The sequence below is a fragment of the Palaemon carinicauda genome, chromosome 37 (genome assembly GCF_036898095.1).
Source record: "Palaemon carinicauda isolate YSFRI2023 chromosome 37, ASM3689809v2, whole genome shotgun sequence".
Classification (NCBI taxonomy): domain Eukaryota; kingdom Metazoa; phylum Arthropoda; class Malacostraca; order Decapoda; family Palaemonidae; genus Palaemon; species Palaemon carinicauda.
The window spans coordinates 44,964,832-44,980,485 of record NC_090761.1 but is presented as its reverse complement, the minus strand read 5'-3'; the positions used below and the strand labels follow the sequence as shown (position 1 = coordinate 44,980,485).

Sequence of the window (15,654 nt, the reverse complement as noted above, 5' to 3'; positions counted from 1 at the left end):
GGTAAATTCTGCAATTGCATTGTGCTGATTTTTAAACTTGATCTCTCTCTCTCTCGCTCTCTCTCTCTCTCTCTCTCTATCGTATATAAATCGGGAACTAACATAGATCAAGCAAACATTAGTCTTAAACAACTAATTAATTAAAGTAGCAAAATAGCTGTAGATGATTTTTCATAAAAAAAAAATGGAATCGCAACTGGTATGTGAACTGGTTGGTATTTGGGTTTGATTGGATATTGATATTTGATTATGAAGAAACTGCATAACTGCGGAAAGTGTTTTGAAATATTCGGAGGGCGAGGATGTTGAAAGGGAATGTTAGTAATGGCATGGTTATAAAAAAATCGAGTGAGTTTATAGGTAAAGGATGAATGATGTAATGCCCTTTGGGGCATTCAGTGAGATGCTGGTGAATCTTGCATGCAGATGCATGGAGCAGAAAATGTGTATGTTTTCTCAAAGGGTTCATCTGCGATCCCAAAGTATGAATTAGATAAGGAATGGTTTTTACGTATACATATATGTGTGTGTGTTTGCGCGCAGAAACGAGAAAATTTAGAAGGTGATATTTAGTTAGTTTTAAGAGATCATTATTTGTCTATCTTGACGGATTAAATGTCGCAGCATCTGATAAGAAGGCGGCAGAATGCTAGCAAAGTTGACTGTGAAGGCTGGCTTAGTCGGTAATAAATGATATGATCAACCAGATAGCATAATCGGCATGTTAGATATCACACTGGGAAGTAATATAAGATCCACACTCGAAGCCCCCACCTCGATATTAACCAGGTACTAACCGATAAAGGTACACTGATTATTATTATTATTATTATTATTATTATTATTATTATTATTATTATTATTATTATTATTATTATTATTATTTGCTAAGCAACAGCCCTAGTTGGAAAAGCAGAATGCTATAAGCCCGAGGGCTCCAACAGGGAAAATAGCCCAGTGAAGAAAGAAAATAAGGAAATTACAAGAAAAGTAATTAACAATACAAAATATTTTAGGAACGGTAACAACATTAGAATAAATATTTCATACATAAGCTATAAAAACTTGAAAAAAAAAACAAGAGGAAGAGAAATAAGATAGAATAGTGCTCTCGAGTGTACCCTTAAGCAAGTGAACTCTACCCCAAGACAATGGAAGATCATGGTGCAGAGGATATAGCACTATCCAAGACCAGAGAACAATGGTTTGATTTTGGAGTGTCCTCGTAGAAAAGCTGCTTACCATAGCTAAAAGAGATTCTTCTACCCTCACCAAGAGGAAAGTAACCACTGAACAATTACATTGCAGTAGTTAACCCATTGAGCGAAGAAGAATTGTTTGATAATCTCAGTGTTGTCATATGTATGAGGACAGAGCAGAGTATGTAAAGAATAGGCCAGACTATTCGATGTATGTGTAGGCAAAGGGAAAATGAGCTGTAACCAAGGAGAATTATCCAATGTAGTACTGTCTGGCCAGTCAAAGGACCCCATACCTCTATAGCGGTAGTACCTCAACGAGTGGCTGGTGCCATGGCCAACCTACTACCTACTACTTTAGCCCCTCAGTGACTCCCTATCCCCTAGAGAGACTTACCTTTTTGTGACACCTACCCCGTCAATGACTCCCTTCCCTCCAGAGACTCCTGCCCCTTAATGACTCCTACCCCCTTAATGACTCACTACCCCTAGAGACTCCTTCCCCTTAGTGACTCCTACCCTCTCAATGACTCCCTATCCCCTAGAGACCCCTACCCCTTAGGGACCTCTACCCCCTCAATGACTTCCTGCCCCTTAAAGACTCTTACCCCTTAATGACCCCTACCCCATCAATGACACCCTACCCCTAGAGAATCCTGCCCCTCAGTGACCCCTACCCCATCAATGACTCACCCCCCATAGACACTCCTATCCCTTAGTGCCCCTACCCCATCAATGATTTCCTATCCCCTAAAGACTCCTATCACCTTAGTGACCCCTACCCCTCAATGACTCCTTACCCCATAGAGACTCCTTCCCCTTAGTGAACTTGCGCCTCTAATGACTACCTATCCCCTAGAAGGTTGTACCTCTTACCAACCCCTACCCCCTCAATGACTCCCTATCCCCTAGAGACTCGTACCCCTTAGCAACCCCTAAACCCTCAATGACTCCCTATCCCTTAGAGACTCCTACCTCTTAGTGGTCCCTACCCCCCTCAATGACTCTCTATCCCCAAGAGACACTTTGCCATTAGTGACCCTTACCCCATCAATAACTCCTGCCCATTAGTGACCCCTACCCCGTCAATTACTCACCCCTAGAGACTCCTACCCCTTAGTGACCTCTACCCCCTTATGGACTCCCTACCTCGTAGAGACTCCTGCTCCTTAGTGACCCCTTTCCCTTCAATGACTTCCTACTCCCTAGACTGGATAGGGAATCATTGACGAGGTAGGGGTCACTAGGGGTTAGGAGTCTCCAGGGGTAGGGATTCATTGAGTGGGTAGGGGTCACAAAGGGGTAGGAGTATCTGGAGGTTAGTAGTCATTGAGGGAGTAGGGGGTCACTAAGGGGTAGGATTCTCTAGAATGAGTGAGTCATTGAGGGGGTAGAGGTCACTAAGAGGCAGGATTCTCTAGGGGGTAGGGAGTCATTGATGGGGCAGGGGTCATTAAAGGGTAAGAGTCTAAGGGGTAGGGACTCATTGAGGGGTAGGGGTCACTAAGGGGTAGGATGTCGTTTCTGTGCTTTTGCTTGGCACAACCGTGTTCAGTTCCCACCATCACCACCCCCTTCGGTACATACCCCTTCAATTACTCCTGTTTCGGCCTTCGTAATGCTGGGACCACTTTTCGACACCTCATGGATGGCATCTTAAGGGACCTCCCCTTCTGTTTATATTACGTGGACGACATACTTGTGTTCTCCTCCTCCAAAGAGGAACACCTCCATCACTTTCGCATCTTGCTTGTCTACAACAGAATGGCCTTGTAATCCGGGATGACAAGTATACCTTTGGTGCCAACGAAGCATCGTTCTTAGAGCACCGCATCACTCCTGAAGGAGTCTACCCCCTCCCTGAGAAGGTAGCGGCCATTCAGAACTTCCCCATGCCCTCGACCATCAAAGCACTGCAAGAATTCTTGGGCATGATCAACTATTATCACCATTTCCTGCCAGCCATCGCCGCCACTCTAGCCCCCTCTATGCCTCCCTCATGGGCAAGCCAAAAGACCTGAAGTTGGGTCCCCTTCAAGAAGTGGCCTGCAACGTAAAGAATGCCCTATCAACTGCTCCTGCTCTTCCTTTTTCCGTGCCACATGTCCCTCTCCTACTCTCCACCGATGGCAGCGGCGTCACTATTGGTGGAGTACAGTGGCCTTCTTCAGTAGAAAACTCTCCAAAGTGGAATATGGCTACTCTACCTTCGACCACGAAATGCTGGCAGTGCATTCAGCTGTCCCTCAGTTTCGCCACTTATTAGAAAATATGCCCTTCATCATTCATATGGATCTCATGCCTCTGATACATGCCTTCACTTGATAGTCCGATGCCTGGTCTGCACGTCAACCCGACATTTTTCCGCTGTGGCTGAATACAATTTCACCCTTCAACCCGTCCCTGGGAAAATGAATCCCCATTGCTGTTGTCCTGTCTAGAAATACATTGGTGGCCATTCACCTGAGATTGGATTACAACATCTGGCAGAAGCCAAGCGACGACTCCAACATCACCCTCCTCTGCATGTCGGTACCCGTAGACCATGACCATGGATACCTGCTCCCATGCCAACCACCTACAACCCTGCTGCCAATGGAATGGTTGAAAGTTTTCATCTCACCCTCAAAGCAGCTTTGATGTCCCGCTACAAGGACTCCAATTGGTTTACCCAGCTTCCCCGGGTCCTCCTTGGACTAAGAATCACTCCTAAAGATGCCCTGGATATCTCGGCAGCTGAAATAGTGTATGGCGACCCGTTGGCCGTCCCTGTAGAATTTCTTTCCGTCTGCAACCTCCTCTGACAATATCCAGCGCCTACGTCATGTTGTGGGAAAATTTACTCCTTGACTCCAGACTTACAAGCCCTCAGCTGAACAACAGACACTGACAGATTTGCACACTGCAACGCACGTTTTCCTGTGCAACGACACTAGCAAGCCACTGGGGCGTTAGCCCCTTTACACGGGCCTTTTCTTCATGATCTGTTGCAATCCAAAGACTTTCTTAATCAACATTCATGGGAAAGACTGGGTCTCCATTGATTGCCTAAAACTTGCGTATCTCCTCCAAGAAGACCTGCCTATAGTACGCCCCTCAAGAGTATGGCACCCCTTTTCACATGTACAGTATTCCTTCATCTATTGCTGATAATTAGTTCCAGGCCACCCCGCGGTAGGTGAAAATCCGCGAAGTAGGACTGGCACCCCTAGGAATTTCCGTATACAGTCTGTGTGTGTATGGGTACCAGAATGTTTAAATTATGTATTTTTAAACATAAAACTTACCCGCTGGTTATATAAGAAAGGCTAGCGTTCCCGACACCTCGGCAGAACTAATTCAAAACTCGCGGCTAACGCAGGTATGTTGGGTGTACACTAGTGCCCTGGTGGACTACAGGTAGAACTACCCCCACTTCATCAGATTTTTCCTGCCGGTCGTGCTGGTCGGAACGTTGAAAATTTACTCGCTTATTTACATTCAATTGGACGGTTTATTTGGTGATGTACTCTGTCTTTTTGTTTTGGCTTTCGCTTTGGAGTTTTTCCTTTTCAAATATTCTTGAGATCTTTATTATTGTGAGGTTATTTAGTTATTTTGACCTTTTGTTATTTAATTTTCTCTGTCACTTTTCAATATGGCCGACCCCTCCCCTTTATATAGGAAGTGTAGTAAAGGTTGTCAGACTCGACTTCCTAAAGGTTCTGTTGATCCGCACATGATTTGTGTAAAATGTAGAGGAAAATCGTGTGCTTATGGGGATCGGTGTGAAGAATGTTCTTCGTTTACGGAAAGTCAGTGGGTAGCTTACAAGCGTTATACTCAGAAATTAGAGAAAGATAGAATTAGGAAAGAAAGGATTAGACGTAGTTCTTCCCATTCTGTGGATTTATCTAGGTCTGATGTAATTAATCATTTTACCTCCCCCGTAGTGGTAGATCAAGAGCCGAAAGAGCCTACGATGAGGGATATGTTATCCGCAATTCAAGCTCTCGGTGTGAGGGTTGAATCTTTAGCAGCGGACAAAAAACAAATGATGTCAGAAATTAATTTTCTTAAAAGTGGTCGGACTAGTGATCGTTCAAGTGTTAAAAGTCCGACAAATGTGTTTAGTGTAGTGGAGGGCGCGCCTGCGCGATCCTGTCGTTCGCCTAGCCTAAGACCGCTGTCAAGCTCCCGGAAGGGGACAAGTTATGTCGAAGGGCGAAAAGGAACGAGAGGCTCTATCAGTCGCGTAGACGTTCCCTCGAGTGATCCTGAGGGCGTAGCTCAGGGCGCTCACCCTCACCATAGAAAAAGTGAGGTTAGTGCTTTGTCTCCCTCTTCAGATGAGGAGTCACGTGATGATAGGAGGCGTAAGGAATCTAGTCCGATTAAGAGGAAAGTTCAGTCAGTGGAACAGCCGTACGTTTCCTCCCCGCAACAGCCGGGTTGTAGTCATTGGGAAACACCTGAACGTTTTCGGTCCCTTGACGAGTGTTCGCCTGCGAAGCGCTCGAATGTGGTTTCTGAGGGGGATAGAGTAATGGATTCGGATGCGGAGTTAATTTCTGGTTCGTGTGTAACATTTCATGCTCCTCCTCTTCCTTCGGACTGGGATTCGTCTCCCGAAAGGAATAAAGATGTGGAGAGCGATGAAGAAGACGAATTCGCTATAGAAAAGGCTGTACAATTATCTCCTCAGAACGATCCAAAGTGGAATATGTTGTTAAACATGAAACAACAACAACTCGTCGATGATGCAGTCCTATCGACCGGTCGTTGGCAGTGAGGCTGGGCTTCAGTCTTCGGTGGTAGACCCGTTGTCGCACAGGCGGCCTGTTGTCTCTGGGACTGATGTGATGTCGCACAGGCGGTCTCCCAAGTCCACTGTTCAGCGGAAGGTTGGAGTAGATTTGTCTCGGCAGAGCGCTGTTTCTCAACAAATATCGAAGGAGTATTCAGCCGATATTCAAGTCAAGCGTGATAACGTTCGCCAAGTGGCGGAGCGAGCCGCAAAGCGGCAGGATGGAATCAGGCGCGACGCGCAAGCGGAGCCGGAGCGGCAGCGCGGCGAATCTCAGGAGTTAATTGATGAAGGCCAACAGCGCCAGCGCGAAGACCTACAACAGTCGTGGACAGAGCGCCAGCGCAACGACCTACAACAGTCGTGGACAGAGCGGCAGCGCGTGAGCGCGGCGCGCCAGGGCTCCTCGGAGCGGCAGCGCGATTATCGCGTGAATGTGGCACGTCAGGAGGCGGCAGAGCGGCGCCAGCCAGACTCGTCCCATTATAGAATCAATAGTGACAGTAAACGCAAGTCGAGTGACTGTCAGTTGGAAACTAATATGGAACAATGCAAGCGCGCCCATGTCGACACTGTTGAGCCCGCACAGGAGGTTCAACGTTTAGGACAAAACGTAGCCACAACCTCTGTATTAGAAGATCAGGATGAGGTTCTCTCTCATGAAGAACACTTGGAGGATATCTCGGAAGATGAGGAGGAGAAACCACCTCAACATTCGGTGGATTTCAAAAAGTTAATGTTAGTCTTCTTGGAGTTATTTCCAGACAACTTTGCACCGGTTACTCCTCGATCTCCCCCTTCTGAGTTTACCTTGGTAGGACAGTGAAGACTTCTTTTTATACTAGAATGGTGCTTTCCCGCTCTTCTAAGAGAGCATTAAAATTATTGGGAACATGGATGGAAACAAGAAAAGCTATGGGCAAAACATGCTTCGCTTTTCCACCAGCTAAGTTAGCTTCTAAATCGCACGTTTGGTATGAGACGGGAAAGGTCTTAGGTTTGGGAGCTCCGGCGCCTGCGCAGGGAGACTTCTCAAACCTGGTGGATGCTTCTCGTCGCATAGCCATGAGGAAGACTAAAGTGTTGTGGTCAATGTCGGAATTTGATCACCTCTTGAAAGGATTGTTTAGAGCATTTGAGGTATTTAATTTACTGAACTGGTCACTGGGAGCCTTAAGCAGAAGAGTGACCGAGATGAAGGACACGGACACAAATAGTCTTATCCAGGGATGGTTCTAATGAGCTTGCTGCTTTGTTTACTGCAGGAGTTATAAAGAAAAGAGCTACAGTACTTTATGTTCTTTCCTCTCTGCGGGTGTCACTCCATGTCAGAGATCGGAGTTGCTTTTTGCGCCCATGTCTTCGGCTCTATTTCCGCAGGATTTAGTTAAGGAAGTGGCTGCAAACTTGACTCAGAAGGCTACTCAGGATTTGGTTACTAAAACAGCCAGTAAGGTTTTGCCTACGTCCTTCTCTTCTCGTAGAACTAAAGAAGGGACGTCGTATTCTCATTCTGCTCAGCCCTTTCGAGGTAAAAGTACAGGGAGAAGTACTTTCAAGCCAGAGGCAAGGAAGCAAAGGAAAAGAGGAGCCAAGTCCAGCCGGGGCAGGGTCTGATGGCTCTCCCCTTCAAACAGTAGGAGCCAGGCTGAACAACTTCTGGCAGGCCTGGGAGAAGAAGGGAGCGGATCCTTGGTCGGTACGTCTTCTAAAGGAAGGATACAAAATTCCGTTTGTATTAAAGCCTCCTTTAGTCGCAGATCCGATGGATCTCTCGCCCAAGTACAGGAGAGGACCGAAGAGGCAAGCCATGCATCTACAAGTGTCGCTTCTACTCGAGAAGAGGGCGATAGAAAGGATGCAGGATTTGGAGTCTCCAGGGTTTTACAACTGCTTGTTCCTAGTTCCCAAGAGTTCAGGGGAATGGAGACCGGTTCTGGATGTGAGCGCTCTCAACCGCTACGTCCAGAACTCGAAATTTACTATGGAGACTCAGAAGACTGTGCTGGCAGCAGTGAGAAAAGGCGACTGGATGGTATCATTGGACCTCCAGGACGCTTATTTTTATGTTCCAATACATCCAAGCTGCAGACGTTATCTGAGGTTCGTATACAAGGAAAAGGTCTTCCAGTTTCGAGCTTTATGTTTTGGCCTCTGCATAGCTCCTCTGATTTTTACAAAACTAATGATGAATGTGGCGAGCATGCTGCACTCGAGGGGTATCAGAGCCTCCCTGTACTTGGACGATTGGTTGATAAGAGCTCCCTCGGTCGAGCGCTGTTTGAAGGACCTTCAGTTGACCCTGGATTTGACTAAAGAATTGGGACTTCTTGTGAGTTCAAAGAAGTCACAATTGACTCCAACCCAGAAGATTCTTTATTTGGGGATGGAGATTCGGAGTCAAGATTTTCAGGCTTTTCCGTCGCCTGCAAGAGTTCTGTCAGCCCTTCTAAGGCTGGAGGCCTTTATGGAGAAAAGAGTCACTACGGTAAGGGAATGGATGAGTCTTCTGGGAACCCTCTCGTCCCTAGAGAAGTTTGTATCTCTGGGAAGATTGCATCTGCGCCCTCTTCAATTCCACCTCAATGCTCATTGGAAAAGGGGAGACAGTCTCGACAAGGAGAGCATTCCCGTTACGAATACGATCAAATCACATCTTCAGTGGTGGAACAATGCTCACAAACTCAACGAGGGCCTCTCGTTGGAGCAGAGGAACCCAGACCTCGTGTTGTTTTCAGACGCCTCAAATTCGGAGTGGGGAGCAACATTGGGAAGAAGAGAGATCTCAGGGTGTTGGACAAAAGATCAGAAGGCTCTTCATATCAATCAGAAGGAGCTATTAGCGGTACACTTAGCCCTAAAAGGATTCGAGGGGCTGGTCCTGGACAAGGTGGTACAGGTCAATTCGGACAGCACCACGGCCTTAGCGTACATAGCGAAGCAGGGGGGGGACCCACTCGAAGCTGCTGTACGAATTAGTGAAATCTCTACTCCTTTGGGCAAAGGAAAGGAGGATTCTTTTATTGACTCGATTCATTCAAGGAGCCAAGAATGTGAGGGCGGACAGGCTCAGCAGGAGAGGCCAAGTTCTGTACACGGAATGGATGCTGCATCTGGAGGTTTGTAAGAAGCTGTGGCGATTATGGGGTCGCCCCCTCATAGGTCTCTTTGCAACCTCAAAAACAAAAAGGTTGGGAATGTATTGCTCTCCGGTACCGGATCCCGAGGCAGCTCACATAGACGCGTTTCTGCTGGATTGGACACACATGGATGTTTACGCATTTCCACCCTTCAAGATCCTATACAAAGTAGTGCAAAAGTTTGTGTCCCACAAGGGGACCAGGATGACTCTAATCGCTCCCTTTTGGCCATCAAGGGTCTGGTTCCCGGAGATCCTGGAATGGTTAGTGGACGTGCCGAGAAGCCTCCCGTTAAGAGCAGATCTTCTCAGACAGCCCCATTTGGCAAGAAATCACCAAAACCTCCGAGCTCTACGTCTGACTGCCTTCAGACTATCGAAAGACTCACAAGATTTAGAGGCTTTTCGAAGGAGGCAGCCAAGGCTATTGCAAGAGCAAGGAGAACCTCTACCATTAGAGTATATCAGTCCAAGTGGGAGGTTTTCAGAGAATGGTGTAGAGCTAACTCGGTTTCTTCATCCAATACCTCTATAGCACAGATTGCCGACTTCCTTTGAGATCTGAGGAATAAGCGTAACTTCTCGGTCCCAACGATTAAAGGATACAGAAGTATTTTGGCAACAGTTTTCAGACATAGAAATCTGTATCTCTCCAACAATAAAGATTTACAAGATCTACTTAGGTCTTTTGAAACATCTAAGAGATGTCATCAAGTATCACCAGCTTGGAACTTGGATGTGGTACTTAGATTTCTTATGAGTGGCAGGTTCGAGCCTCTGCACTCGGCTACTTTTAAAGATATGACTCTGAAGGCCCTGTTCTTGGTGAGCTTGGCAACGGCTAAGAGAGTGAGCGAGCTTCATGCTTTCAGCAAGAACATTGGATTTAGAAATGGAAAAGCAATACTGTATGTTCTTTGCAGCAGGGTTTTCTGGCCAAGAATGAACTTCCTTCTCGGCCATGGCCAAAATCTTTTGAAATTATTAATCTTTGTCTTAGTGGGCGATGAGTTAGAGAAAGTGCTCTGTCCCGTTAGAGCTTTAAGGATATATTTAGAAAGAACAAAGAGCTTGAGAGGCAACTCGGAGGCGCTCTGGTGTGCAGTCAAGAAGCCCTCGCAGCCTATGTCGAAAATTGCGCTTTCCTTTTTTATAAGGTTTTAATTAGAGAAGCTCATTCACAGTGTAATGAGGCAGATCTTAGACTGCTCAAGGTGAAGGCTCACGAAGTAAGAGCAGTGGCTACTTCAGTGACTTTTAAACAGAATCGTTCTCTGCAAAGCATAATGGATGCGACTTTTTGGAGAAGTAAATCTGTATTCGCATCTCATTATTTAAAACATGTGCAGACTCTTTATGAGGATTGCTATACTTTGGGTCCATTCGTTGCTGCGAATGTGGTAGTAGGTGAAGGATCTACCACTACGTTCCCTTCTCTTGGAACTTTGTTGTCTTTAAGGTTGTATGTGTAGACTGGTCGACAGTCTTCCGCAATCTATTGATTTGGTCAGGTGGTCATGTTGTTCCTTGAGAGCGCCCGGAACAAGGGTATTAGTTGAGGTCCTGTCATGTTAGAGGTTATGGCACCATTTGACAGCTCCTAGAGATCTTCAGCCCCCTGGGTGGACCGCTGGATCTTTTAAGGATAGCAGACAGAATAAGGCAGAGAACCATTGCAGTCTGTTTTCCTTATCAGGTACGAACCGCTTATTTTAGTTACAGTATATGTAACTATTAAGTGAATTTTCAATCAAATTGCTGTCTCAGACCCGCCACCAAGGATGTCAATCAGCCATTCTTATATAACCAGCGGGTAAGTTTTATGTTTAAAAATGATATTTTCATAATAAAATAAATTTTTGAACATACCCGCTGGTTATATAAGTTATAATCCCACCCTCCTCCCCTCTAGAGACCTAGAGGCAAGAAAAATCTGATGAAGTGGGGGTAGTTCTACCTGTAGTCCACCAGGGCACTAATGTACACCTGACATACCTGCGTTACCCGCGAGTTTTGAATTAGTTCTGCCGAGGCGTCGGGAACGCTAGCCATTGTTATATAACCAGCGGGTAAGTATGTTCAAAAATTTATTTTATTATGAAAATATCATTTTTATACTTGATATATAAATTTTACTTAAATCTACAGTATTTAATCATAAAACCTTAATATTATACACTCTCTCTCTCTCTCTCTCTCTCTCTCTCTCTCTCTCTCTCTCTCTCTCTCTCTCTCTCTCTCTCTCTCTCTCTCTCTCTCTCTCTTACGATACGTATACTCACCAATTGATGACGACGATGATAATGACGATGACAATGACGACGATAACAGACCTGTGTAGTTCAGTGAATGTGATGATGATGATGATGATGATGATGTTACTGCATAGGTATAATGAGGCCTTTAAATCAGTTCGGGAAGCGCCTCATCATTAGATATTGGCACTGGATCATCAACATTTACTTCTGAGAGAGGTAAAGAGGCTGGTGGTGGCAGAGCAGAGGCTCCCACTCCACTCATAGAGGCTTCAGGTTCACTTAGAGGTTCTTCTACCGGAGGTGCTGCTGGTGTAGCTGTGGTTTTTATATTGGAGAAGAACATGGTGATGGGTAGTTACTGTTGTTTTTTCTTTTGCTGCAAAATGCCGTTGTACAAGGACATAACCCCGTCAACAAAGTTGCTAAACTTGATAGCTTGAACCATATTATCGTCGATGTCTTGTGCAAATCGTTGCATTTCCTGCCATGTTGCACAATTGTTGCAGGTTCTCCAGGGTAGGGCCACGCTCTTCCATTTCTTCTTCTTGCTCATCTTCGCTTTCCTCTTCACTTGCAGACTTCGTCATCTCAAAGAGGTCTTCATCTATCATTGAGCCTGAGTGGGCATCGATAAGGCCATTGATGTCGTCTTCCGTCATGTCAACGAATTCATCTTCCCTGATGATACGAGCCAGCCTCATCACCTTCTCTGCTGCCGAATGATGAACTTCGTCAGGAGTGAAGCCTTTATAGACATGCACCATGTTAGACCATAATTTCTTCCAGCAAGAATTTATGGCCTCAGTTTTCATGTCCTTCAGTGCTTGCTGGATATTAGTCAAGCATGAAGCAATGTCGTAGTTACGCCAGTACTTTTTCAAGGTGAAGCCTTCATCGTCGTCAACTGCCGAGATAGGCCCTCCATCGTGGAACGAGTGTAGAGTGCCTTAAAGGCACGAATGATAACTTGTCCATCGACTGAATTAAAGATATGGTGTTAGGGGCCAGAAACTTGATCTGAACCCCATCATATTGCAGTTCTGTTGCATGGCCTCCTGCACAGTCCATCAAGAGAAGGACCTGAAAAGGGAGGCCCTTCTGAACTGGGAATGAAGCAATGGAGGAGCCATTCGAGGGTCAGGGCTTTCGTTATTCAGGCCTTAGAGTTATGCATCCAATACACGGGGAGTAGAGCCTTCTTTTTGTTGGCCTTATAAATAAAGCCTGGCTTGAGCATAAAGCCAGCAGCATTTCCACATATGATGAGAGTGACATCGTCCTTGTGGGCATTAAAGCCTGGCCTCTTCACGTTATCCTTGAAGAGTAATATACGAGAAGGCATCCTCTCCAAAAAGAGTTCTGTCTCGTTAATGTTAAAAACTTGCTCAGGGAGGTAGCTGCCATCACTGATGAGCTTAGGAAACTCATTCTCCGCGTAACAATGGGGAGCATCGGTGTTGGCAGAGGCAGCCTCACCGTACGAAAGCACGCTTTTGAGGCTGTATCTCTTTTGAAATTTATCGAACCAGCCTTTGCTGGCTGTAAAGCCTCGTCTTCGAGGAGGCGAATCACTCGTGGCAGAGCTAATACTGGCTTCAGGCTCGTCAGGATCATCTTCAGAATTATTTTGTTTGAATTTTTGTGACCTTGTCGTGAACCTGTTGTATATAACCTCGCTATCTTTTGAAAAAGAGTCAGTTACATTTATATCGCCTCTCAGTTACAACCTAGCGGCTTACTCTCACACTTTCTTTCTCCAAGTAATAAATAATATCAGAAGAACCTATGCTTCCTCAGGAGAAGCATTGCTAGGGATCCCCCCTTGAGCATATAATCTAGATGGGCTTGCTGCAACCTTAGCGTTTTGCAAAGCCACTCGATTATACTGTAATAGTCACCAAAACCATGTTGTTCGCGAGCTTTTACGCTCCGATAGAATGTACTGTGTTCAAGAGCACTGTCTCTTTTTGATAGTGAGAAAATATCTTAAGAGCCTATACATCCTCAAGGGAAGCATCACTAGGGACCCCCCTCAAGCACATGATTTATGTGGGATTGCTGTAACCTTACCGTTCTGCAAAACCACTCGATATTATCAGTCTCTAAAACCACTTTGTTTGTGAATTTTAGCCACTCCAAAAGAATATGCTCAGAAACACCATCTCTTACTGATTGAGAGAAACTGTTATAAGAAGCTATACATCCTTAGGGGAAGCGTTGCTACGAACCCCCCCCTCGAGCACATTGGTTTGCCTCGACCTCAGCGTTCCGCAAAACCACACAAGTCCCCAAGCTGGTGGAGAAAAAGAAAACCTGTCTAACATTTACCTTAAAGATGGCCCATTCAAGCCATTGGACATCCTCTTAATGAGGACTTTGGTAACAGAACACCTACGACCTAACTGGCAGCTCTTACAGGACAAGTGGCTGTTCCAGCCCTAGCCCTCATTACTCCATTCTTGGCTAAAAAGATTGCTGAGGAGCATAATGATATTGATTGGACTTAAAGCTTGCCCTGGGGTTTTCACCCCAATGCAAGTAAGTTTATCTCAATTTCTTTAGTATTTATTGATATACAAAAAAAAAAAAAGGCCCCTTTTTATTTTGTAACACTTAATGTTCATACTACTTCACCTCTGTTGGGAACTGAACGAACAGCCTTGACTCGTCATGAGCTGGCTACTCCATTCCCTAGTAGTTCTCTTAGATAACTATTATTATTAGTAACTGTATGAGAGAAGGTTTTAACCTTCAAAAATCGGAAGTTTGGACTTGCCTCTTTATGAGGCGGCTACACTATACTCCATGATTCACATTGATATCTTGCTATTATTTATATCTTCCAGAGAGGAAGGGTTGACCTCTTAGCTTGACTGACTCTTCCTCCCTCCTAAGGAAGACTCCCTTGTTAATGACTCGGAAGTTTGTATCCATAGGAATAAACTACAAATTTGATATAATTTGTATGATTGTATTTTTCCTAGCTATACAAACCCAAGTCATTTACCAAAGGTCCTGCCCAACAAGGATCCTGCTTGATCCTTGTACATGCACTGCATTTACCCAGCATGAAGCATAACACAATTAATTAAAATTTTGATTCCTGGTCTTAGAAAACATGATTAGTAGTAACCCCGTATAAATGATTCAGGTTTGTATAGCTAGGAAAAATGCAAATTGTATAAAATTTATGGTATTTTCCCTTCAAACAAAAATAGGAATCAAGACATTAGATATCATGGATTCAGAATAAAGGGATCTGAACATACATGAAGCCCAGTGGAGCGAAATACTCTACAGTACTATAATTGTCAAAGGAGCTTTGTGCTGATAACATGTAGCCAAGTGTTTCAAGTAGTAGTAGGTTGGCCGTCAAGGTACCAGCTACCGTTGAGATACTACGGCTGGAGTTATTGTGTCTTTTGACTGGCCAGACAGTACTATATTGGACCCCCCTCTCGTTATGGCTCATTTTTCCTTTGCCTACATCTCTACAGAATAATTTTGCTTATTACTTCCACATTCTTTGTCCTCATACACCTGACAACACTGAGTGGTTACTTTCCTCTTGGTAAGAGTAGAAGACTCTTTAGTTATGGTAAGCAGCTCTTCTATGACACTCATAAATCAAACCATTGTTCTCTATTCTTGAGTAGTGTCATAGCCTCTGTACCATAGTCTGCCACTGACTTGGTGTAAAGTTCTCTTGTTTGAGGGTACACTATTCAATTTTATTTCTTCTCGTTTTTTTTTTCTTTCTTTTTTTTTTAGTTCATATATGAAAGATCTACTTGTATGTTTTTAATGTTTGTAAAATATTTAATTTTAGTTGCTTATTACTTCTCTTGAAGTTTATTTCTTTAATTCCTTTTCTCCCTAGGCTATTTTCTGTTGGATTTCTTTGGCTTATAACATCCTGCTTTTCCAACTAGGGTTACAGCTTAGCTAATAATAATAATAATAATAATAATAATAATAATAATAATAATAATTTATGGGCTCAACCTGTGTCGCTCTGTGAAATGCTCCTTAAAGCACCATTTCAAAGGTATAAATACTGCTAAATATACCAGAGAAAAAAGTTGCATGGAATGCCAGGAATATATCCAGCTCGCTCACCCCTAAAGGGTGTCTGTATTAAAACTGGGGCGAGTGAGACCACTACCAGAGGTCCCTTAATAATACTGTAGCTGTGAAATGAACTTAATATTTTTGCATGGGTTTTGAGGTTTCCACGTCTTGTGAATGCGGTTATAAATTTTTTTCTATTTT

The 15,654-nt window shown here is 44.6% G+C and overlaps 1 protein-coding gene across 1 annotated transcript; it reads left to right on the top strand.

The window, feature by feature from the left end:
• Positions 1-6,040: 6,040 nt before the first annotated feature.
• Positions 6,041-6,811, top strand: LOC137629293 (uncharacterized). Its single transcript, XM_068360553.1, has one exon. The coding sequence runs from the start codon at positions 6,041-6,043 to the stop codon at positions 6,809-6,811; it is 771 nt and encodes a 256-aa protein (XP_068216654.1).
• The last annotated feature ends 8,843 nt before the right edge of the window (positions 6,812-15,654 follow it).